This window comes from Palaemon carinicauda, chromosome 10, assembly GCF_036898095.1.
Source record: "Palaemon carinicauda isolate YSFRI2023 chromosome 10, ASM3689809v2, whole genome shotgun sequence".
Classification (NCBI taxonomy): Eukaryota; Metazoa; Arthropoda; class Malacostraca; order Decapoda; family Palaemonidae; genus Palaemon; species Palaemon carinicauda.
The window spans coordinates 131,734,446-131,757,287 of NC_090734.1; the positions used below are offsets into that span (position 1 = coordinate 131,734,446).

General features: G+C 44.2%; 2 protein-coding genes across 2 annotated transcripts in view; both read left to right on the plus strand.

Moving 5' to 3' along the window:
* The window catches only part of dor (vacuolar protein sorting-associated protein 18 dor), a 3,613-nt gene extending 1,140 nt beyond the window's left edge, over positions 1–2,473 (plus strand). The window contains exon 1 of the mRNA XM_068381914.1: positions 1–2,473. This exon is cut by the window's left edge and continues 1,140 nt beyond it. Within this exon, the coding sequence (XP_068238015.1) occupies positions 1–2,178 (2,178 nt within the window). The 3' untranslated portion in view covers positions 2,179–2,473.
* The window catches only part of LOC137648259 (uncharacterized), a 26,245-nt gene extending 3,416 nt beyond the window's left edge, over positions 1–22,829 (plus strand). The window contains exons 2-3 of the mRNA XM_068381184.1: positions 11,976–12,107; positions 22,634–22,829. Of these exons, the coding sequence (XP_068237285.1) occupies positions 11,980–12,107; positions 22,634–22,829 (324 nt within the window). The 5' untranslated portion in view covers positions 11,976–11,979. The remainder of the gene's footprint in view (positions 1–11,975; positions 12,108–22,633) is intronic.
* The last annotated feature ends 13 nt before the right edge of the window (positions 22,830–22,842 follow it).

Below are 22,842 nucleotides of genomic sequence, written 5' to 3' on the forward strand. Positions count from 1 at the left end.
CTTGAAGAAAGACCCATGTTTCTTTCACTTTTCAATAATTACCTTGGGCTACCTCCGAGATTCACTGAACTTCCGAGTACTTGGAAGAATTCGTGGCTTCAGATATATCATAATGTTAATATTCCTAAGCATTTTGCATGGGTGGTAGAGCAAGGTATTTATTATGGTGACGTATCTTGGACAGGTTTGATACACGAAGAAGCATCGATTCAGAAAGGCTTGAATCCATTCCCTGCTAGTGTTGAAGGAGGGGGACCTCCTTGTGGCATGATTCTATGCGAATATCATCTCTTTATAGTTTGGTCTCAGAAAATTCAGGGAATATGTATCCTTAATAATCAGGTGGTGTTTGAAGGCTCGGTGCCGGAGGACTGTGGGAGGTTGATGGGAATAGCTAGAGATAATATAAGAGGTTCTATCTGGGTCTATGCGGAGAGAGCAGTGTTCAAATACAAGGTGGATCAAGAGGGACGTAATGTGTGGCGTATCTATTTAGACCAAGGAAATTATGAACAAGCAAAGAAGCTGTGTAGTAACGATTCGGCACGCTTGTACGTCGTATTGCTGAAGGAAGCCCAAGACTTATTTGAGAGAAAGGAATACCTTCGTAGTGCAAAGCTCTTTGCGAAGACTTTAACATCCTTTGAAGAAGTGACATTAAAATTTGTAGAAGTAGGGGAGGAGGAGGCTCTAAAGATTTATCTCCATGAAAAGTTGGAAGGTTTGAAAGTTAGCGAACAAACGCAGGTGACACTCGTGGTCATTTGGCTCCTCGAGTTGTACCTTAAAAAGTTAGGAAATCTGCGAGATGCGGGCGAGCAAAATACGCACGAATATCGGAACTACGATGAGCAGCTGAAGGCATTCTTGCAGGATGCCAAAGTTCGCCAGAGCATCATGAACAATTCTTCAGCTGTATACGAGTTACTGTCATCGCATGATGACCATGACAATTATGTGAATGTTTCAATAATGTTGAAAGATTACGACAGAGTACTACGGCACTTGATTCATCACGGCCGATATATTGAAGCATTAGAGGTCTTGAGCAATCAGGGATCAGAAAAACTATTTTGTCAGCATATTCCAACTCTCTTGAAAGAAATACCCGTGGAAGCTGTGGATTGCTTAATTTTGCAGGGGAGGCGGCTAAGTCCTGTACAGCTTTTACCTATTCTAGTTCACTGCCATTCCTGTCATGGACACGGAAAAGAAGTGCTTCGCTACATAGAGCACTGTGTGGACAAATTAGATGTCACGGATGAAGTTATTCACAATTTTTTGATTAGTTTGTATGTTAGTGAACGTCCTGATAAGTTATTGCCATATTTTAAATTGCAAGGTGATGATAGTCAGAGTGTTCACTACGATCTTAAATTTGCACTTAGGGAATGCATATCAGCTGGAGAAGAGAAAGCGTGTGTCCACATCTTGACCACAATGGGCCTCTATCAAGATGCTGTCGAGTTAGCACTCAAACTAGATACTCTATTAGCAAAGTCGACGGCGAATCGTCCAAAATATGATCAAGATTTACGTAAGAAACTGTGGCTCATGATAGCGGCACACGTTGTACAAGAGGAGCAGGATGTATCTCGAGCAATGGACGTCCTGCGGGAGTGTGATCTGATTAAAATCGAAGATATTTTACCATTTTTCCCTGACTTTGTCACAATTGATCAGTTCAAGGATGCCATTTGCTCGTCGCTCCAGGAATATAATCAACACATAGAAGACCTCAAGCACGAAATGGACGATGCTGCAAAAACCGCTGAAAATATTAGGAAAGATATTCAAAAGTTCAAGCAGAAATTCTCATTTGTGCATGCACAAGATCGCTGCTGTGAATGTAATTACCCTCTACTAACTCGTCCGTTTTATTTATTTCCGTGCTCCCACAAGTTTCATCAGGATTGTCTCTCGGATGCAGTGCTGGGCTATTTAAGCGAGACCAGGCGGAAGAGACTGTCCGACTTGAAAGGAAAACTATTAGCTATATCAAACGACGAGAGTGCGACAGGAACAGGCACTTGGGGAAACAGGGAGCAAATTCAGGCAGAAATTGACAGCCTAGTTGCTGGGGAGTGTCTTTATTGTGGTGATAACATTGTTTCAAATATTGACACTCCTTTTATTAACGTGAGCGAGTGGGACGCCATCATGGCAGAGTGGCAGTGATATGCTATTATAGGGAAATCCTGAAAATTTAAAGTTTTTATAGATTTTCCTCTGGTCACGGTTGTACATATATCAATTATAGTCACTTATTTGTGAAGTGATATTGCATGAGTTGAATGACTAATGCTTATTTTGTAATACAGTATTATTTATACAGTGGAAGCATGCAACACATTCTTGAAAATTAGTACAGAATACAGTATAGCATAATTGAAAGTCATTTTTTTGATAATGTTGAAAACTACAAATTTGAACTGATGATATTAAAAAGATTAATGCCCGTGCATCAAGATTTTTTTTTTTAAATACAGTATATCATGATGCACAGTTTAGCGGCCTTTGCAAGATTTTATCATTGATTTCTCACAGAATAAATATTTTATATGAAATCTATACCTGTATTTCATTATCTTTCCTGTGTTTAATTTCATATTGGCTGTATATAAAATTAATTTCATATTGGCTGTATGATACATTGGCTATGCATCAACTAGTACATTACTGGACTAAAGTATTTAAAATCATATGCGGTTTAGCATTGGGCATATACAGTACTTACAACTAATGGTAAGAAATAAAAGTATTATAATAGTTAGATTCCAGTTTGCCCACATTCATGTTTCCCTCTTTATTTTCACCTGCAAAAAGCTAGCAACAGAGCCAAGGGTATGGACGATATTTTCAAAGAAACCTGCTATAATGTTGTTGTTCCTAAAATATCTTATCTTATTTTAATTGTTAGTTACTTCTCTTGTACTTTATTTCCTTTCCTCACTAGGTTATTTTCAACATTGGAGCCCCTGGGCTTATAGCATCCAGCTTTTCAAACTAGGGTTGTAGCTTAGCAAGTAGTAATAATAATAATAATATTCTCATTGGTATTTACATACAGTATTAGAAAAATTATGCCTGGCATTCACTATCTTGTACTCTTGCTCGCATGACAAAATCATAAGAGAAATCGGTGTGATAGCTCTGGAGAACATCATGCTTCCCCAAGTGTCATGGGCAATGCCATTCATTTAGGAAAGATTACCGTATTATAGGTCCATTTAAATCGTCATGTGATTATCATTTAAGTGTATCTTTGTTCCTACATGTAATACAAACCTGAGACCTTTAATAGAAGAAAGACTTCAGTGAAACTGGAACGGCTGTTTACTGTAAACTTTTAACGAGGTAGTACTGTAGTAGTAGGAGGCTGATAGGCCTCGTCCCCTTATAGGTAGAACAGCCTTCACTTTGATTTCTGTTTCCGGAGAGATCAGAAATCCTTGTCGGCATCCTCACTTGGCTATTTTAATTATTGTTCTTTAAGATTAATTAAGGGTCTTCCTGTCATGTCCAAGGGTATGCAGCCCCTATAACTGTAATTGTGTTACTGTACAATTTTCTGTGCTACTTACTGTTATCTAACATACTTGTCTGTTGCTGTCCTACCAAATGATGTGAACTTATGGAAGTTGGTCTCCCTTGAATATTGCTGGTGCTCTGTCAGAAGAAGTGTTCTTCCGCCACTGTATTTATGGGGGGACGCTACCTTTCTTCATTCCTACAGTGTCTCCTGAACCCTGGGAATGCTCTAAAGCCGTACTACCTGGCTGTCTGTTGTGTCTACTACTTCCCCAATTCAAGTGTTGTCACTGGCCTGCATGACAAGGGAAAAGACAAACTTCGTTATCCCTTCTCCCCTGCAACTTCTGAAGGAGATCAAGTTGAAGACTTCATCTTGAAGTCCATTAAGTCTCATCGGTAGGAGTTATGTACATCTAACTTATTATTTCCCTCCTCATGAGAGACACTGCTCTACAAGAAACCTCCCATTTTTGAGTGAGTGTCGGGAGTTATCGCATCGAAGGAAGAAACATCAGCGCACAGAACACTAGGGAGGTGTCTGGGTACTCAGGGGGAGTTTTCACACCATTTTACCTATGCTCAGTCTCTTGTTGGGAGGAGTGAGGTCAAGAGTTGTCCCATAGCAGTAAGAAACATCAGTTCTCACAACTCTTGGTGGAATTGAGCATACACTGATTTCTCTCTCTCTCTTTTGGGAGATAGAGAAGGGGATGTGTGGCGAAGAGATATCGGTACATGGTGTTTCCCCTTCACCTGTTGCAGAGTTCCGCACATGATAACCGAATCTTCGGAACACCTGCTGAGGGAGAATTCACTGTTAACAGGACAATTAATCAGTCTGACTCTCTGGAGTCAATCTGGTTCCTTTACATGGTTTCATGGGAAGGGCAATGATGTAAGAAAATCCACTCCCCATGAAGACATCAAGTTATGAATTACAAGGAATCACACCCCTGTTACTAGAGCTACGTTCCCTAAGAGCTGAGGCATTAGCACTGTTGGTCAGGACGACCATCCACATGCACGATCGTCTATGGACACAAACTTCCTTGCACACAATTTCTTGTACTGTATTAACCGCGCTATTGGACACCTTCCGCCTGTTCTTAGTGCCTTCTAAGTCTCAGAACTATCGGTATCTGCTTCAATCCAGCTTTCCCAATACATGAGACTGGTGGGAGAGGAACCTATGATCGTTTTCATAACTTGTACGGGCTATGTGATCTTCCCTTCTCGAGTACTAATTTCTCCTCTTTCTCTTTCCCTTCGTTCGTGTTTTGTTTTTGTGGGAATGTTCCGATTGTGTTTTCTTCCAGGAAGACAAAGTCTCTTTGTTAATGTCGGTTGCGTGCCACGGTCTGGAACCAATCGGCAGCCGAGATCGGAAACTATGATTGGCAGTTGCAGTCCGGACTCATGCCACACAATCGAAACTATTAAACGCGATCAGAAACTTGCACTCATTCTTCAGGTGACCTTTACCTTTGAGTCGCCAGGGAACTGGTTCACCTCTTCCTGTTTACCAATTCCTTCTCGGTGCTCAGACCACTTTGAAGAGGAAGATGATTTCTCTGAAAGGACAAACAATCTGGAAGAGAGTTTCAAGATTTTGTCTTATTCCTCTACATGGTTTTGTGGGAGGACCAGTGCTGTACCAAATGCCAATACCGAGGAAGCGTATGGTACGAGGTACAGAGACATCTCACTGCTGATCATTTTCATACAAGACCAAGCACAGACACTGTTGATCAGGCCATGGGCGGCTGCCCTTGTCCTTTCTTGTTTTGGGACGTTCCCAAGCTTCTTTATTGACACCAGTGATCGAGGCCTCCCTATGGCCCGATACTGCTCCTCAACCTAGATGTTTTCACATGATGTCATCAAAGAAGGCCAGGAAGACTGATTGATAGAGATCTCGTAACTGACTCCTACCATTTCTCTCCCAGGGAGAAATGGCATGGTACCAAATATCTTCCCCTCGGAGAGAGGATACAGTACTAGTACACTCGCGGTTCGTTCGGAGGAAAGAAGGTAAGCGCCTGATATCTGTCCTAGGATCTTATAAGAATGAGCATATGCACTAGCACCCGCCGGCTGTGGTCAGTTCTTATGAGATGCATCAGTGACTCAACCTGTGTTCATTGATTCGGCGATGGTAGTGCGGACAACAAGGATCCAATAAAAGATTCAGGCAAGGGGGCCACTTCATTCTCAGGCTTGGAGTCCCCTACCATGGAAGCAGCTTCCTGGATCAACCAACAGCTTCTTGTTAAACCTTTGGTTGGGTACAGTCATGTACTTTGCCTAGACCCAGAACTTGACTTTACCAAACAGGCATCAGGCAAGGACCTTTCTAACACTTCAGCCATCTTACCAATGGACTTTTGGATTCCTAAGGAATATGATGGGATGAACAAACTTGAAGTTTTCCAAACGGTTCTCCAGGGCTTTATGGGCAACTCTTTCATGGACAAGTCGACTAAAGACCTGTAATTGATCTTCCAGTTTCTAAAGGAATACAGCAAGAACTGTACGGTCTGTCATCAGGAAAACAGTCTTGTCTTCCTCCTAGAGGCAAGGCTTCAGCACCAAGACAGTTTGCCTTCTTTTGTCATGATATGAGGATTCTGTACTACGGGTAATCCAGTCGCATGGCTAAGCAGCAACAGAGGATCGGATTGTGCCGATAACACATAGAACATATGTTTCAGCAAGCAAAGTGAAGTACAGTGGTGCAGTCGATCCCACACGACCAAGAATTTGCAACAATGGTAACAACGTTCTCTGAAACGTCTCCCGTTATGGGGGAACTTATTGTACGTAGAGTCCTATGCCAGTGGTTTCTCGAGGATTGTTGGATCCTAGCCTCATTAGGTAGGCAGTTGCTACAGGATGAAGATACAGTAACCCTATCACATTTTGTAATGAGCTTGGGGAAATAGAATCTCATACCCAAGCATGTGTTGAAGTATCAGGGCATATTGTTAAGACAATGTAGCTGCTAGAGTCTCCGTGGGGCGAATGCATCAGTAAGCTTACAGAAGTGGTACAACAATTCTGTTCAGACAGAACTTCCAACTCGACGTTGGCAAAATCTTTTCGTCCATCTTTCCTTGTTGGAGAAAGGGTAGATTTTACCTGGTTGCTGGACCAATAAATCTGCACCAGGAGAGTCCCCCTGAACTCCCCACCTTCAGACATGCAATTGTTCTTATATATGTCGGAAGGGATGGGGCTTTTGTTTGAACGACCTAGTCTGATTTGGGAGATTACACTACAACAAGCATTTCAAGAAGGTTTGAATGAGCAAGATCATCACCGTAGTAGCTTATGTCAGCAAGCAAGGAGGCATGGCTTTCCTATTCTCTTTGCAAGTTGACACAGCAGATGCACGTCTGGGAGGCAAAATGCTGCAGAGCTGTTAGCCAGATCATTCTGGGGTAGTCATCTGTACGCCTACGCCTTTTCCTTGTCCAGTGTGATTCGCAGGTTGATCAACCGAGTGCCGATCACTCCAGGTCTCAGATGTGCCTGGTTGCTTCCAGAGGGCCACAAGGTAAGAAGTATCCTGATTTGTTCGTCTAGTGTAGAATGTAGATTCACTCATGGGTCTTCCCCTTGAAGTGCCTCTCAAGAGATTCAAGCAGTCTTGCCCACCCTGAAACTTCAGGCCCCCCGAAGTGGGATTCGACTTGTGTTCTTTCTCACGGCCCTTATGCTTGCCCCATGTTAACCTTTGATAGTGTTATCAGGCAGAGATCTAACTCTCAAGACACTTTTTAGCAGCTGTGGTGTTGGTGAAGGGAGTTGGTGTGTTGCACTTTGCAAAGGTACTTGTACTGTATTAACCTACTTTAAAGGTTGGAAGTTCTCTTATTTTTAAACCTGAATTTGTGACCAAAACTCAGGATTCAATTGCACATGACTCAGGTTCAAGACCTTTAACATACTTCACTCCATCAAGTGACAGATGGTAATCAACTGGAGATACTTTTGTGCCCCATGTTGCTGTAAAAGCTTTGGTGCTTCTTTCTATCCTTGCTGAGTTCATCTGTCATTGAGGCTTCTGTGCATAAGCCTCTGGCAAACTCTCTTTAGAGTATGCAGCTGGAATGGGGAGAACTTGGATCTGTGTCCTCAAGATATCCAGGCTTTAGTGGATTGTGCTCTCCCAGTGATCACTACACCCCAGTAGGTACTGGACACACTGTTGCTGTGGCGACTGTTGACAAGTTTGACCCAAGAAACACTTGGTCTTTTTAGTCATGCAGGTAAGTCCCCAGTGCTAGTAATCCCAGTAGCGATAACAGTGATTGCTGCTGTTCTGTCAGTGACTCCAGTGCCAATAATCCCAGTGTTGATCCCTGGACTAAGCCCAAAGTCCAAGAGTGCTGTGAAGCAAGCTCCTGCACCTATGGTTGTGGCTGTTCTGGTGCCAAAAGGGAGAAAGAGCGCCCCTGAACTTGTGGTTCTAGTGCCGAAGGCTAAAGATTGGCACAAGAAAGTCAAGGGCCCGTTAAAATTTTTGCATGTAGTCCTGCTGCCCCCTTACCCTTACGGCTATTTTAATGTTGCCCAGTGTTGTGGTTTGTATAGAAGCAACCCGCATGTTTTCTCCCCTTCGCGGAGCTCACCATCAATGTTCACTCGGACCGTAACTTCTGTGCTAGCAAAGGCTGAGGGGAAGGTTGGTAAAAAGAAGAGTTCACTCCTCTTCTGATTCTGACATTTCTTCTAATACGAAGTTGAAGTCCAAGAAGGTCAGTTGTATCTCAAGGAAAGGGTTCTTGACAACATCCTGGAGGTCCCCGCGCATAGCTCTGTGCAACTATTGCCCTCTTGGGCACATGTCCCAATGTACACCTCTTGGCCATGTGCTAGAAGAGCTTGGGCACCCTCCTTCACCCTTCCTACCTGGCCGGTGGACTGCTGCTCCCTTCTTTGACAAGAATATTGTGATATCCTTTCTTTACATGGCACCTCTCAAAGTCTCTGATGGCCGCAAGCTGGTGGTTGAGGGTCAACGTTCCTTCTCTACTTCTATCACCAAAGAGAAGAGTATGAGATACTTCTTTTGTTTCTGCATTGATTGCTGCCAGCTTTGTCTGTTATTAGCCCCCTATTACATTTTTGTGGGGAGGGAGTAGATCTCTGAAGTAGCCTGCCAAGCCACTTACCCCTGTGAGGTAAGAGGGTACTCGGGATTTTTTTTCCCCACAAGTATCAGACTTAGGCCCAGTACCAACAGAAAGAGGACCCCAAAGCAATGTTCCTTTGTGGACGTTTTTTACACTTATACGAGGTGGGTGAGGCAACCTTTGTGCTGTCTTCAGGTAGAACCTTGGTTATTTATTGGTACTGTACTTTGGTGTCCCTCAAGAGTCGAGACCTTCTCTGGAGCTGCCATTTTCGGGTCTTGCTAGTTTGGCCTTGGATTCATTTGATGATCAGATCTGTATGTCTGAAACTTTCCATTTATGGTAGGTCAAACAAGATCCTGCCCTTCACACTGTCAAGGCAGTGAAGGATCTATGTACCAGAATCTGCTACATCACCACCTCCTCTTCAGGTTGACCTCCTAGTGTATGCATTGTTAGGGGACTCCCCTTTGAGACGCAAGTTAGAAGGCACGTTCTTCTCCGAGTCAGGTACGGTGATGTACTTTGCAAGAACGATGGGATTATCAACCGAAGTCTTGTTCTGCCTGGTGGGAAGGCAGTGACCTTATTGGCACACCAGATAGCTAACTAGTGGGCCAACTGGGTTTTGAAGAGGGATGCTTTAGTTCCCAATTCTCAAAACATATTGGTGCTTAAAAACACATCTGTGAGGGCGGCCACATCTCTCCATCTGAGGAGTCATGTGTAGGGGCTGTGAAAAAGCTTACTGCTTCGCAGGACTCCCTGATCCATTGCGCAGTCTCTTTCAATTGTGTCTGGGGCCAAACCTTCAGATGCGGTCAAGCCTGCGGGTTTGGAGTGAAGAAGGCCGCTGCGACCTTTTATGGAACCCGATTAGTTACACCTATGACCTCTTCCACTCAAAGGGATTCTGAGCAAGCACAGCCCTTTTGAGGCCCCCAACTTGGCCAATCCAGGAAGGGAAGGAAGAAAGGGGATGCTGATGATGGAGTTCCCCCTCTCCAGCTGCCATGAATAGGGGGATGCTTGTCATGACATTGGACAACCTGGCAAAGACATGGAGTTGAGTCTTGAGGAAGGAGTGTTGTTTGCAATAGGTACTTGCTACCTTTTCTGGACCCCCTCCCCTTATCTCGCAAACCGATAATGTTCATCAGTGATCCTCCAACATCACTGAAACATCTGGCTTTGCTGGCAGAGATAAAATGGAAAGACAAAAAGGATACTGTATCTAAAAGATTTCAAACTTGAAGAAAATGTAAAGGCAGGATTTTGGGCAACTAAGTTATCAAGGATAAAGATGGAAATATATTGCATAGGGATGAAGATATTAAGAGGAGATGGAGAGAATACTTTGAACAACTATTGAATACTGAAAATGAGAGAGGAGATGGGAGAAGCACAAAGGGTGGAGAGACCACTGATGGAGATACGGAATACAGAAGCGAAGAGGGCATTGAGTGATATAAAAAATGGTAAAGCACCATGTCCATCAGTTTCAAATTGAAATGGTCAAGATAGTAACTACAGAAGGAAAATATTGGATGCTGGATTTATTAAGAACAATATGGGAAGAGGAAATAATGCCTAAAGACTGGGAGGAGAGTCTAATGATATCTATATTTAAGCAGAAAGGTGATGTTATGGAAAGTGGTAACTACAAGAGAATTAAATTAACATAACATGGTTTGAAAGTTTTTTGAGAGGGTACTAGATAAAAGATTGTAAAACTGCTGCATTGATTAATGAAGGGGAGAGGGACTGTGGATGCCATCTTTATAGTAAGGCAGATAGAGGTAAACCAGAAGCTTTTCTATGCTTTTTGTAGATCTAGAAAAGGCTTATGATAGAATACCAAGTGTTTTGGGACTTGAGGATAAGTAAAGTCCAGGAGAAAATGGTTAGAATGGTAGAGATGGTGTACAGAAGTTCCAAGGACAAATGTGATAACAGCTGTTGGGGAAACAGAAACTTTTGAAGTTAGTGTTGGATTACACTATGACTTAGAGGGCGCTCGTGTTGGGTGACGGTGGCGTGGTCCAAGTGTGGTTTCTGGGGCCTTTGTTACGGCCCTTCCCTTTGATGAAGGAATTATCTAAATGGAAGACAGCCTGTGAATAGTGGTTTTCACACGCCCCTGATGTATACACGACACCCACGAGGTGCTTGCGCAAGGGTAGTAACCTCTGCATTCCATGCTTTTATATCTCTCTGGTATATTTGGAAGATTTATATCAGAAAAGTGTAAAGAAGGACCCTTTTTCACCGGGCGTCACAGGTCTCTCCCCAGAAATAGATTTTTCCTACGTCAAAATCCCTTTTTTATCTGTGGTCATCATGGATGTTTTGGGTGGAGAGATCAGAAATGATGAGTTGTGGGAGTTGCTATATGCAAATGATTTAGTGATTACCACAGAAAATGAGGAAGACTTACAGAGAAGGTTTGTAGAGTGGCAAGAGACTCTGGAGAAGGTGGCTTGAGAGTAAAAGTGGAGAAGACTGAAGCTACGTTGAGCAGCAAGGAAGGTAGGGACAGGATAGCCATGCACGAAAGTAGAGAAACTTATAAAACAGATGGAACAATTTAGATACTCGAGATCTACTATAAGTCAAGAGGTTGGAGTTAAGAATAAGATAAAAGAAGTCATAGGCAGGTAACAGGAGTGCTATGTGATAAGAAAATTCCAATCAAAATAAAAGTCGAGACCTATAGCACAGTAAGAAGACCAGTGTTAATGTATGGGTTGGAAACTTGGGCTCTAAGACAAAAAGAGGAAGTAAAGCTTGAGAGATGAAAACGTCAAGGTGAATTATGGGAGTATCAATGCTTAAAAGGATTGGAAAATGATGAAATGAGAAGAATGGTAGACACAGTAAAGATTACAGAGGTGATAAAAAGTGTCACAACTGAGATGGTGTAGGCACTGTTGATGATGATTGGTTGAGAGGGAGGAGTGCTTTGGAGGAACCTGTTAGGGGGAGAAGATATGGGAGGGAGGCAAAGAATTAGATGGCGAGATGAGGTGAAAGATGATATGTAGAGAAAAGGTTTGATGGAAGAGTACGCCTTTGATAGGTCTTGGAGATGTTGCATAAGATAACCGACCCCCTTAAAGTGGGGATAATGGTGGGAAAGAAGATAAAAGGGTTGGATAAAAATGCTTTGGAAATTTTTTTCTCTGCAATATCTAATAATAAGCAAATCACCAATTTTGTGTAAAGATTTCTAATTGAGAATTATGAATATAGTACTTCACTGTTTTCAAATAAACCCCTAAGTGATTCTATTATTTCTTTTAGTAACATGGCAGAAGTAGAGGCAGCACTTGTCTTACTGGATGACCTGACATCCAAAGAGAGGAGATCATGTTTAGAACTGCTGATTCGCATCTTTGGCAATGTTGTGAAAAATCCTGATGAACCAAAGTACAGGTCAGTCCAATTGTATTTAGTTTTTTTTTATTATAGGGTTTTGGATTCTAAATATTTTGCTGTGAATTAAATTGAAAATAAATTATTAGTTACATAATAGGAACCCTAATATGAAATTTCTATGTAATCTATGAATATTCAAGTATTATTGTACCGTAATGAAAGCAAGGAATGATTATGGAATAGAGAAATATTAGAATATTGATGTATAGAATTTTTTACAGCCTTCAAATTTATAATTCTTTATTATAATCTACATTATTACTCTTTATTGATTATGGAAGACTACACTGAACTCATTACTATACTGTATGGTATGTTATTCTTAACCCTCTGGTGATCATATGTTGCACTTTGGCATCATCCGTTCATGTTACCATAACTGCTCTGATGAAAAATTTATTGACCATCTTTGCTCCACAATTGCTCAATATTTTCCTACAGTACCTATGTACTGTACTTTATTAATGATTTATATTGGTATTTTATTCAGCCTTCCATTGCAATCTTCATTTATTCCATGCATGATTCATTACTTATTACTCAAAATGGCAGGTTAGGTACTTTGAATGAGAATTTTACATGTGCATGAGTAATTTTTTCAATGTGTTTGTTTCTCAATACTATAATTACAAATTGTTCTTATATGTAATACAAGCTTTTGACTTTTAATAGCTGTTAAGCTTTTTAACGAGGTAAACATAACGGGCTGTTGGGGGGCATGTAGGCCGCCAACACAATGGCCTGTTAGGGGCATGTAGGCCGCCAACACAATGGTCTGTTGGGGGGCATGTAGGCCGCCAACACAATGGTCTGTTGGGGGACATGTAGGCCGCCAACACAATGGTCTGTTGGGGGGCATGTAGGCCGCCAACACAATGGTCTGTTGGGGGCATGTAGGCCCCCCACCCAACAGGTAGCACTGCCTTCACTTTGACTCTGAAGAGCACTGATATAAGTCTTGGCATCTGCCTCTGGTTTAATCGTTAGCTTTTACTTTCAGTTTGAATAATTGGCCTTGCAGTTGTGTCCGAGGGATTTTATGGAAAAGTCAAGAACATACAGTGGCTTCTCTTACTTCTATTTGTGTTATGGATTCCTGGTTACCTGTTGGTATCCAATATACAGAAAGTCCTCAACTTACAAACTTATAGGTTCAATCAAGTTGGTTGTAAGTTGAATTTTCAATATTAATCTTACCCGATGATCATGTAGCTGTTAACTCCGTTGCGCGACAGAAATCTACGGTCGGGATACGCCAGCGATCGCTATCCAGGTGGGGGTGTACACAACAGCGCCATCTGTGAGCAGGTACTCAAGTACTTCTTGTCAACAAGAACTCAATTTTTCCTCTGTCGTGCCGCCGGCAAGACCTACTTGGATACGCTGTTGATTCTGGAGTTATTGTTCACGATTTGGTGATGTATTTGCTCTAGAGTTTAGCCTTCGCTATTCAGGAAGCTTTATCATTAGCTTAGCAAGCTTTTGGAATTAATTTGGATTAATTGTTAACGAACTTTGCTAGATTTTGGAATCCCCCCTTGACTACTTCTAAATTCAAGATGTCTGACCAGTCTCAAGTACCTAAGTACAGGCAGTGTAGCGTTAGGACTTGTGCTAGGCGTCTTCCGAAGGCCTCTATAGATCCTCACACCGTATGTTCCAATTGTAGGGGTAAATCCTGTCAATTGGAAGATCGATGTGGGGAATGTGCTGGGCTTTCGGAATTCAATTTTAACGAATTCCTTAGATATGCACGTAGGTTAGAGAAGGAGAGAAATAGGAGGAGTTCTTCTCGCTCTGTGGATTTTTCCTCTCCCCATGCCCCTCAACCTTTTCCTTCCCCTGTGGTGGTGACTCCCGAACCTGCTACGAGTGCTCAGCCTGCAATGGCGGATATGTTGCGTGCCATTCAGGCTCTCGGTGACAAAGTGGAGTCATTGGCTAATGACCGTAATCAGCTCTTGGCAGATGTCAGAGAGCTGAAAGCGAAGAGTGCAGTGGGAAGTGTTAGTGCTAGTGATGTGCAAAGTGTCAGTGTCAGTGTTGCGCATGAGGGTACATCTGTGCGTGCCAGTCGTCCTCCCAGTCCGGGACCTCTTGCAAGCTCCCAAGCCCAGGGGAGAAGCAATGTCGAAGGACCAAAGGGTTCGGCAGGCCTTGATCGGCGCACGGATGTATCCTCAGTGGTTGCGGACGTATCTGTTAAGGATCGTCCCATCCACATACAGACGAATGAGCCCTTACATTCCTCGTCTGTGGAAGAAGTTTCCAGGAGGAAACGGTGGACCAAGGTCTCACGACCGCTCAAACGTAAGGTCCCTTCCGAGCGAGTCCAACGGCCCAGGTGTAGCCACTGGGTCAGTTCGGACTCGCCGCAGTCATCTGATGACTGCACACCTCCCAAGAGAGGTAGAGTGGTCCCTCAACAGGCTACTGCTCCGTCTGTTGTTGCTCCAACCACAGTAGACCCTAAGTGGTCCATGCTGCAGACTATGCAGTCTCAGCTTGCGGCATTCATGCAGGAGTATCATGCTGAAAAGGTTAACACTGCTCCTGTTATCCTACAACCCGCCGAGGTTGGGCGCTCAGCAGATACTGCGGCTGCCTGCTCCCACACTCCACCTGTGAGAGCTCCACCACCGATGCGCAGTCCTCCCTGCCAGACGCATGTTCTTGCTGCACCATCTGCTAACATGCGTGAGCTACCGCATCAGGAGTTGCCGGGTTCCAGCACTATGCGGCATTCTCCTCAGCCCATGCAGCATGCTCTGCATACCTTACAGCATGCTCCGCATACCATGCAGCATGAGCCGCATACCTTGCAGCATGCTCTGCATACCATACCGCATGCTCCTCAACCCACCGCAGCCCCTCCCACACACCAGCCCTCTGCTTTTGTTGTTGCCAGCTCGCAGACCGACCAGCAGCGGCATGATGTTGGACCCGCAGGTACGCATGCACCCGTACTGCCGGATTCAGCCGTTCAGCTTTCTGCTCTACCTTTGCCACTTACAACTCAGCTTTCGGATGATGGTGTATCGGATGACGAAGCTGCACATCTGGATGAACCTCACTCTGATTTTGAAGGGCCCAAGTCTACGCCTCCCTCCTTAGACTTTCGTAAAGTCCTTGCCTTGTTCAGGGACTTGTATCCTGAGCAGTTTGTGTCTGCAACCCCTCGTTCTCCTCCCTCCGAGTTTGCTCTGGGCATGCAGTCTGCTGCGCCTGCCTTCACCAAGCTTGTTCTCGCCAGATCATCTAAGAGAGCTTTGAGGGTTATGGGAGAGTGGTTGCATTCCAAGAAGCAACTGGGAAAGACTTCTTTCGTCTTTCCGCCTACCAAGCTTGCTTCTAAGTCGAGCGTCTGGTATGCCACGGGAGAGGAACCCGGCTTGGGAGTTCCTGCCTCTGCCCAGGGCGACTTCTCAAGTCTGGTTGACTCTCCCCGCAGGTTGGCTATGAGACGTTCGAAGATCTGCTGGTCCTTTTCCGATTTAGATCATCTGTTGAAGGGAGTCTTTCGTGCCTTCGAGATATTCAACTTCCTCGATTGGTGTTTGGGAGCCTTAAGCAGGATGACTTCCCCTTCAGATAAGGACTCGGCCATGCTGATCATGTCTAGCATGGACAAAGCAATTCGGGATGGGTCTGGTGAACTTGCGGCTTCGTATGTGTCAGGATTCCTTAAGAAGAGAGAACATCTTTGCTCCTTCTTATCGGCTGGTATCACTCCTTGCCAGAAGTTAGAGTTGTTGTTTGCTCCTCTCTCCAAGTGTCTGTTTCCGGAGGAGCTGATTAAGGGGATGGCTGCCTCGCTTATCCAGAAGGATACTCATGATCTTATGGCATCTTCTGCACGTAAGGCTAAAACCTTACCTTCCGTGCCTAGACCCTTCCGCCCTGCAGCAGTTGACACACCTGCATCTAGGTTCATCCCGCCCTTTCGTGGCAGAGCCTCCAGCAGAGGAGGTACCCGTGCAGACAGTCACCGTGGCAAGTCCAAGAAGGGTTCCAAGTCCGCAAAAGGCAAGTTCTGACTGCCTTCCTCTCCAGACAGCAGTAGGAGCCAGACTCAAGACCTTCTGGCAAGCTTGGGAGAGCAGAGGTGCAGACGCTCAGTCTGTGAAGTGGCTAAGGGAGGGATACAGAATTCCGTTCTGCCGCAGTCCCCCTCTAGCTACGTCTCCCATCAACCTCTCTCCCAACTACAAGGAGAAGGACAAGAGGCTAGCGTTGCAACAAGAGGTATCGCTCTTGCTACAAAAGGAAGCGGTGGTCATAGTCCGGGATCATCAATCCCCGGGCTTTTACAACCGTCTCTTCCTGGTAGCCAAGAAGACAGGAGGTTGGAGACCGGTGCTGGACGTCAGTGCTCTCAATGCTTTTGTCACCAAGCAGACGTTCACGATGGAGACGACGAAGTCGGTCCTAGCAGCGGTCAGGCAGGAGGACTGGATGGTCTCGTTACACCTGAAAGACGCGTACTTTCACGTCCCCATCCATCCAGACTCCCAACCTTTCCTAAGGTTCGTCTTTGGAAAGGTTGTGTACCAGTTCCAAGCCCTGCGCTTTGGCCTAAGCATGGCACCTCTTGTGTTTACCAGACTGATGAGGAATATTGCGAAATTCCTTCACTTGGCAGACATCAGAGCCTCCCTCTATTTAGACGACTGGCTTTTAAGAGCTCCAACAAGTCGTCGCTGTCTGGAGAATCTCAGATGGACTATGGATCTGACCAAGGAACTGGGCCTCCTGGTCAATATAGAGAAGTCCCAGCTCGTCCCATCCCAGACCATTGTCTACCTGGGTATGGAGATTCAGAGTCGAGCTTTTCGGGCTTTTCCGTCGGCCCCAAGGATCAATCAAGCCCTAGAATGCATCCAGAGCATGCTGAGAAGGAACCGATACTCAGTCAGGCAGTGGATGAGTCTAACAGGGACACTTTCATCGCTGGCCCTGTTCATCGAGTTAGGGAGACTCCACCTCCGCCCCCTTCAGTATCATCTAGCTGGTCACTGGATAAAGGACATGACGCTAGAGACGGTCTCAGTTCCTGTTTCCGAAGAGATGAGGTCTACTCTAACGTGGTGGAAGAACAGCATTCTTCTCAAGGAAGGTCTACCATTGGCTGTTCAGACCCCCGACCACCGTCTCTTCTCGGACGCATCGGACACGGGCTGGGGTGCGACACTGGACGGACAGGAATGCTCGGGCACATGGAATCAGGAGCAAAGGACACTTCACATCAATTGCAAGGAGTTGTTGGCGGTTCATCTGGCCTTGATAAACTTCAAGTCCCTCCAGCTAAACAAGGTGGTGGAGGTGAACTCCGACAACACCACAGCCTTGGCTTACATCTCCAAGCAGGGAGGGACTCATTCGAGGAAGTTGTTCGAGATCGCAAGGGACCTCCTCATTTGGTCAAAAGATCGAAAGCTTACGCTGGTAACGAGGTTCATTCAGGGCGATATGAATGTCATGGCAGATCGCCTCAGCCGGAAGGGTCAGGTCATCCCCACAGAGTGGACCCTTCACAAGAATGTTTGCAGCAGACTATGGGCCCTGTGGGGTCAGCCAACCATAGATCTATTCGCTACCTCGATGACCAAGAGGCTCCCGATGTATTGTTCTCCGATTCCAGACCCAGCAGCAGTTCACGTGGATGCCTTTCTGCTGGATTGGTCCCATCTCGACCTGTATGCGTTCCCGCCGTTCAAGATTGTCAACAGGGTACTTCAGAAGTTCGCCTCTCACAAAGGGACACGGCTGACGTTGGTTGCTCCCCTCTGGCCCGCGAGAGAATGGTTCACCGAGGTACTGCAATGGCTAGTCGACGTTCCCAGGACTCTTCCTCTAAGAGTGGACCTTCTGCGTCAACCTCACGTAAAGAAGGTACACCCAAACCTCCACGCTCTTCGTCTGACTGCCTTCAGACTATCGAAAGACTCTCAAGAGCTAGAGGCTTTTCGAAGGAGGCAGCCAGAGCGATTGCCAGAGCAAGGAGGACATCCACTCTCAGAGTCTATCAGTCTAAATGGGAAGTCTTCCGAAGCTGGTGCAAGGCCAATGCAGTTTCCTCAACCAGTACCACTGTAACCCAGATTGCTGACTTCCTGTTACATCTAAGGAACGTAAGATCCCTATCAGCTCCTACGATCAAGGGATACAGAAGTATGTTGGCAGCGGTATTCCGCCACAGAGGCTTGGATCTTTCCACCAACAAAGATCTACAGGACCTCCTTAGGTCTTTTGAGACCTCAAAGGAACGTCGGTTGTCCACTCCAGGCTGGAATCTAGACGTGGTTTTAAGGTTCTTAATGTCATCAAGATTTGAACCGCTCCAATCAGCCTCTTTTAAGGACCTCACATTAAAAACTCTTTTCCTCGTGTGCTTAGCAACAGCTAAAAGAGTAAGTGAGATCCACGCCTTCAGCAGGAACATAGGCTTCACATCTGAAACGGCTACATGTTCCTTGCAGCTCGGTTTTTTGGCTAAAAACGAGCTTCCTTCCCGTCCTTGGCCTAAGTCGTTCGAGATCCCAAGCCTGTCCAACTTGGTGGGGAACGAACTAGAGAGAGTACTTTGACCAGTTAGAGCTCTTAGGTACTATTTAAGAAGGTCAAAGCCATTACGAGGACAATCAGAAGCTTTATGGTGTGCTATCAAGAAGCCTTCTCTACCGATGTCTAAGAACGCAGTTTCTTACTACATCAGGCTTCTGATTAGAGAAGCACATTCTCATCTGAAGGAAGAAGACCTTGCTTTGCTGAAGGTAAGGACACATGAAGTGAGAGCTGTTGCTACTTCAGTGGCCTTCAAACAGAACCGTTCTCTGCAGAGTGTTATGGATGCAACCTATTGGAGAAGCAAGTCAGTGTTCGCATCATTCTATCTCAAAGATGTCCAGTCTCTTTACGAGAACTGCTACACCCTGGGACCATTCGTAGCAGCGAGTGCAGTAGTAGGTGAGGGCTCAGCCACTACATTCCCATAATCCCATAACCTTTTTAACCTTTCTCTTGAATACTTTTTATTGTTGTTCTTTTGGTTGTACAGTCGGCTAAGAAGCCTTCCGCATCCTGGTTGATTTGGCGGGTGGTCAAATTCTTTCTTGAGAAGCGCCTAGGTTAGAGGTTGTGATGAAGTCCTTTAGTATGGGTTGCAGCCCTTTATACTTCAGCACCTAGGAGTCGTTCAGCATCCTAAGAGGACCGCTAGGCTCAGTAAGGAAGACGTACTTAAAAAAGGCAGAGTAATAGTTCAAGTCGACTTCCTTACCAGGTACTTATTTATTTTATGTTTGTTATTTTGAATAACTGATAAAATGAGATACGGGATACTTAGCTTCTTTGTTAACATGTATGCTGGTCTCCACCCACCACCCTGGGTGTGAATCAGCTACATGATCATCGGGTAAGATTAATATTGAAAAATGTTATTTTCATTAGTAAAATAAATTTTTGAATATACTTACCCGATGATCATGAATTAAAGAACCCGCCCTTCCTCCCCATAGAGAACCAGTGGACCGAGGAGAAAATTGAGTTCTTGTTGACAAGAAGTACTTGAGTACCTGCTCACAGATGGCGCTGTTGTGTACACCCCCACCTGGATAGCGATCGCTGGCGTATCCCGACCGTAGATTTCTGTCGGGCAACGGAGTTGACAGCTACATGATCATCGGGTAAGTATATTCAAAAATTTATTTTACTAATGAAAATAAAATTTTTATTAAATATCAACTTGGGTAGGCCTGACTTACCCCCCCATGCCTACGATTTCCAAAGGCAAAAGTCGGCAAATAGTCCTGATTCATATGAAATAAATAAATGTCATTCTACTAATGTTCTTAAGTTGAGGACCTTCGTATAGTACTTGTTCCTTTTGGGTGGCTTATATGTTGTCGTCTCATTCCTTGTGTGAACGACAACATGAGCCTAAGGAAGGTTTTCTTTGGATATTGCTGGTGCTCCTTTGGCAGATGAATTCTTCCGCCCCTGAGTTTGAAGGGGAAGGTTGTTGCCCTTTCCCTTCCCTTCAGTGTCTGCCGTTCCTGGAAGGTGCTAAGGACGCGTCACCTGGCTGTCGTGTTCTCTGCCCTACGAGAGCGCCATCATCTGCCCACTCTGGAGAAGATTTACTTAAAGTTCTCCTTTCTCCCCTAGCTTATCTTCACTGAGATAGAGGACATTATCTGAGGTCTGGGATGTCCGATCAATAGCAGTTACAAATGCATAACTTCTACCATTTTCCTCCCTGTGGGAGAGACATTGAAGGCTCCAGGAACCTCCCTTCTTGTGCGAGTGCCAAGAGTTATCCTTTTGTGGGAAGAAACATTGGCGCACACAACCCTAGGAAGTGTCTGCTTCTCGGTAGAGGAATTTTCACCCCATTTACCAGAGCGCAGTCTAGTGCACGGAGGAGTGACTTCTGAGAACTGTCCCATTGCAGGAAGAAACATTGGTTCTTGCAATTCTCGTACAGACTGATTATACGTACTGGCGGTAGGAAAAGAAGGGTGCCGCCCTATTCTTCCCCTTTCGTGGAAAATCTCTCTCTCTCTCTTTCACATTAGAGAGAGAGAAACGGTATGTACCAAAGCATTTTGGTATATATACGCTGCTACTGATGCTTCCCTTCGCTTGTTGTAGAGTTCTAGAGATGACAACTTATTCTTTGGATGTGTTGCTGGCTGCTGTGTTCCAGAGATGACAACCTAATCTTCGAATGTAACACCTGCCGAGGAAGAAGTCACCGAACCACGCATGGCCAACCAATCTAACTCTCTGGAGTATCAGCCTGGTTCCTCTGCATGGTTTCGTGGGAGGAAGAGTGCTGTACCAAAACCCTTCCCTCAGAAAGGTGTCGAGGTTCAAAGTACTAGGACTCACGCTCCCTACTTCCAGTGCCAAATCTCGTAAGAGACAACACAAGCACTGTTGGTTTGCAATTGTCTTTCTATGTCGAGTGTAGAATGTGACCTCCCATTAAAGGGGTCCATATTCTTTGAGGAGGAGGGAAGGCTAAGCCTTCTCCTGCATTATTCTAGTCAACACCCATGACAATGCCAAAGAGACTGTGATAACTGGACTGATATATTAACCCTTTTACCCCCAAAGGACGTACTTTTACGTTTCACAAAACTTATCCCTTTACCCCCATGGGCATACCGGTACGTCCTCGCAAAAAAACTGCTATTTACATTTTTTTTTTTTTTGCATATTTTTGATAATTTTTTTTGAGAAACTTCAGGCATTTTCCAAGAGAATGAGACCAACCTGACCTCTCTATGACAAAAATTAAGGCTGTTAGAGCAATTTAAAAAAAATATACAGCAAAATGTGCTTGAAAAAAAAAATCCCTGGGGGTTATTGGTTGGAAAGTTCCAAATAGCCTGGGGGTAAAAAGGTTAAGAGGAAAATTTCATAATTATTTTATGAATTTAGACTCAAAAAGGAAATTTTTATGAATTTAGACTCAAAAAGGAAATTTTTCCTAAAATGAACATTTTTTTTTCTAGTTGAGGGTTCAGTGACTAGTTTTAGAAGGTGGATAGTAGGTATAGGTTTGCAGTCCCACTATGAGACTCGAGTGATTAGAAATTTACTTGGGATTCTGATTGGCTACCTTTTAAACTATTTAAACTAGTCTCCCACCTCGTGGCTAGTACAGTGGTAACGTGTTTGCCTAGCATTCGCGTGGCAGCAGATCGATCCCCGCTTGGGACCATGAGTTTAAGCTGTTTACTGTGGAGGCCACTGTTGTGGTAGGGCACCACAGTGGGGGGGTTGGGCTTACCCAGCTGACGTTCTAGTGAGCATCTATTCTGATGGAACTGGAACTGTAACCAAACTGCTTTAACACCTTTAAATCAGCAATATGAATATCGCTGGAGGTTCACAAAAATGAACAAAATTTTAGTGATAAAATTTGTTATCATTATACTTGCTTGATCATTTATGTGACCTCTCTCCTCCCCTGTGGTCAGTGACATCAGGAGGCAAATGATAAAGTTTTCGACTTTGAAAGCTGAAAAGTAGGTAATGTCATATCATTGACTAGTTAGTTGCCATGAACTACCAGATGCAATTCCGAGAGGGGGGAAGCATTTTTGCAATGAGGCAGAACGGGTAATTTTTATTTTGGGTTAGATGTCAACACGGCTTCGTGTACAAGCAATATGAACGTCAGGCGAGTATGGAAATAATGAATTTTCTCAATAAAATTTGGTTTTCTACATAATAAAAGATTCAAAAATAAGTTTTATTTACATTTAATTTGTACTCTGTTGTACTAATTAAAAACTTTTTTTATGAGCTGCACTCGCAGGTGAATATGTTCTCAATATGAGTGTACAGTATTGTAATAGAATAATAATCCTATACCTTTGATACTTTTTAGTACACTATTCTACAGCTGAATATGTGTACTGTACAGTATTTTCTTATTATCTAGACATGCAGAGCAGCAAGAACACGCAATTTTTTTTTTTAACTAACTGGAGAATAATTGTGTCTTTCAGATTGTTGAAGACAACTAACAAGACCTTCAGAGAAAGCTTGTGGCAGCATGAATGTGGCAGAGCCGTTATGCAAGCCGCCGGATGGGATATAGTCGGAGAGACTGTCCAGCTGCCGCCACACATCAATTTACAACTCCCTCTTGAAGTGTTGCTTGCTAATAGGTATAAAGGAATTTATTCTTTATTTTTTAGATAAATATGTTTTCCTA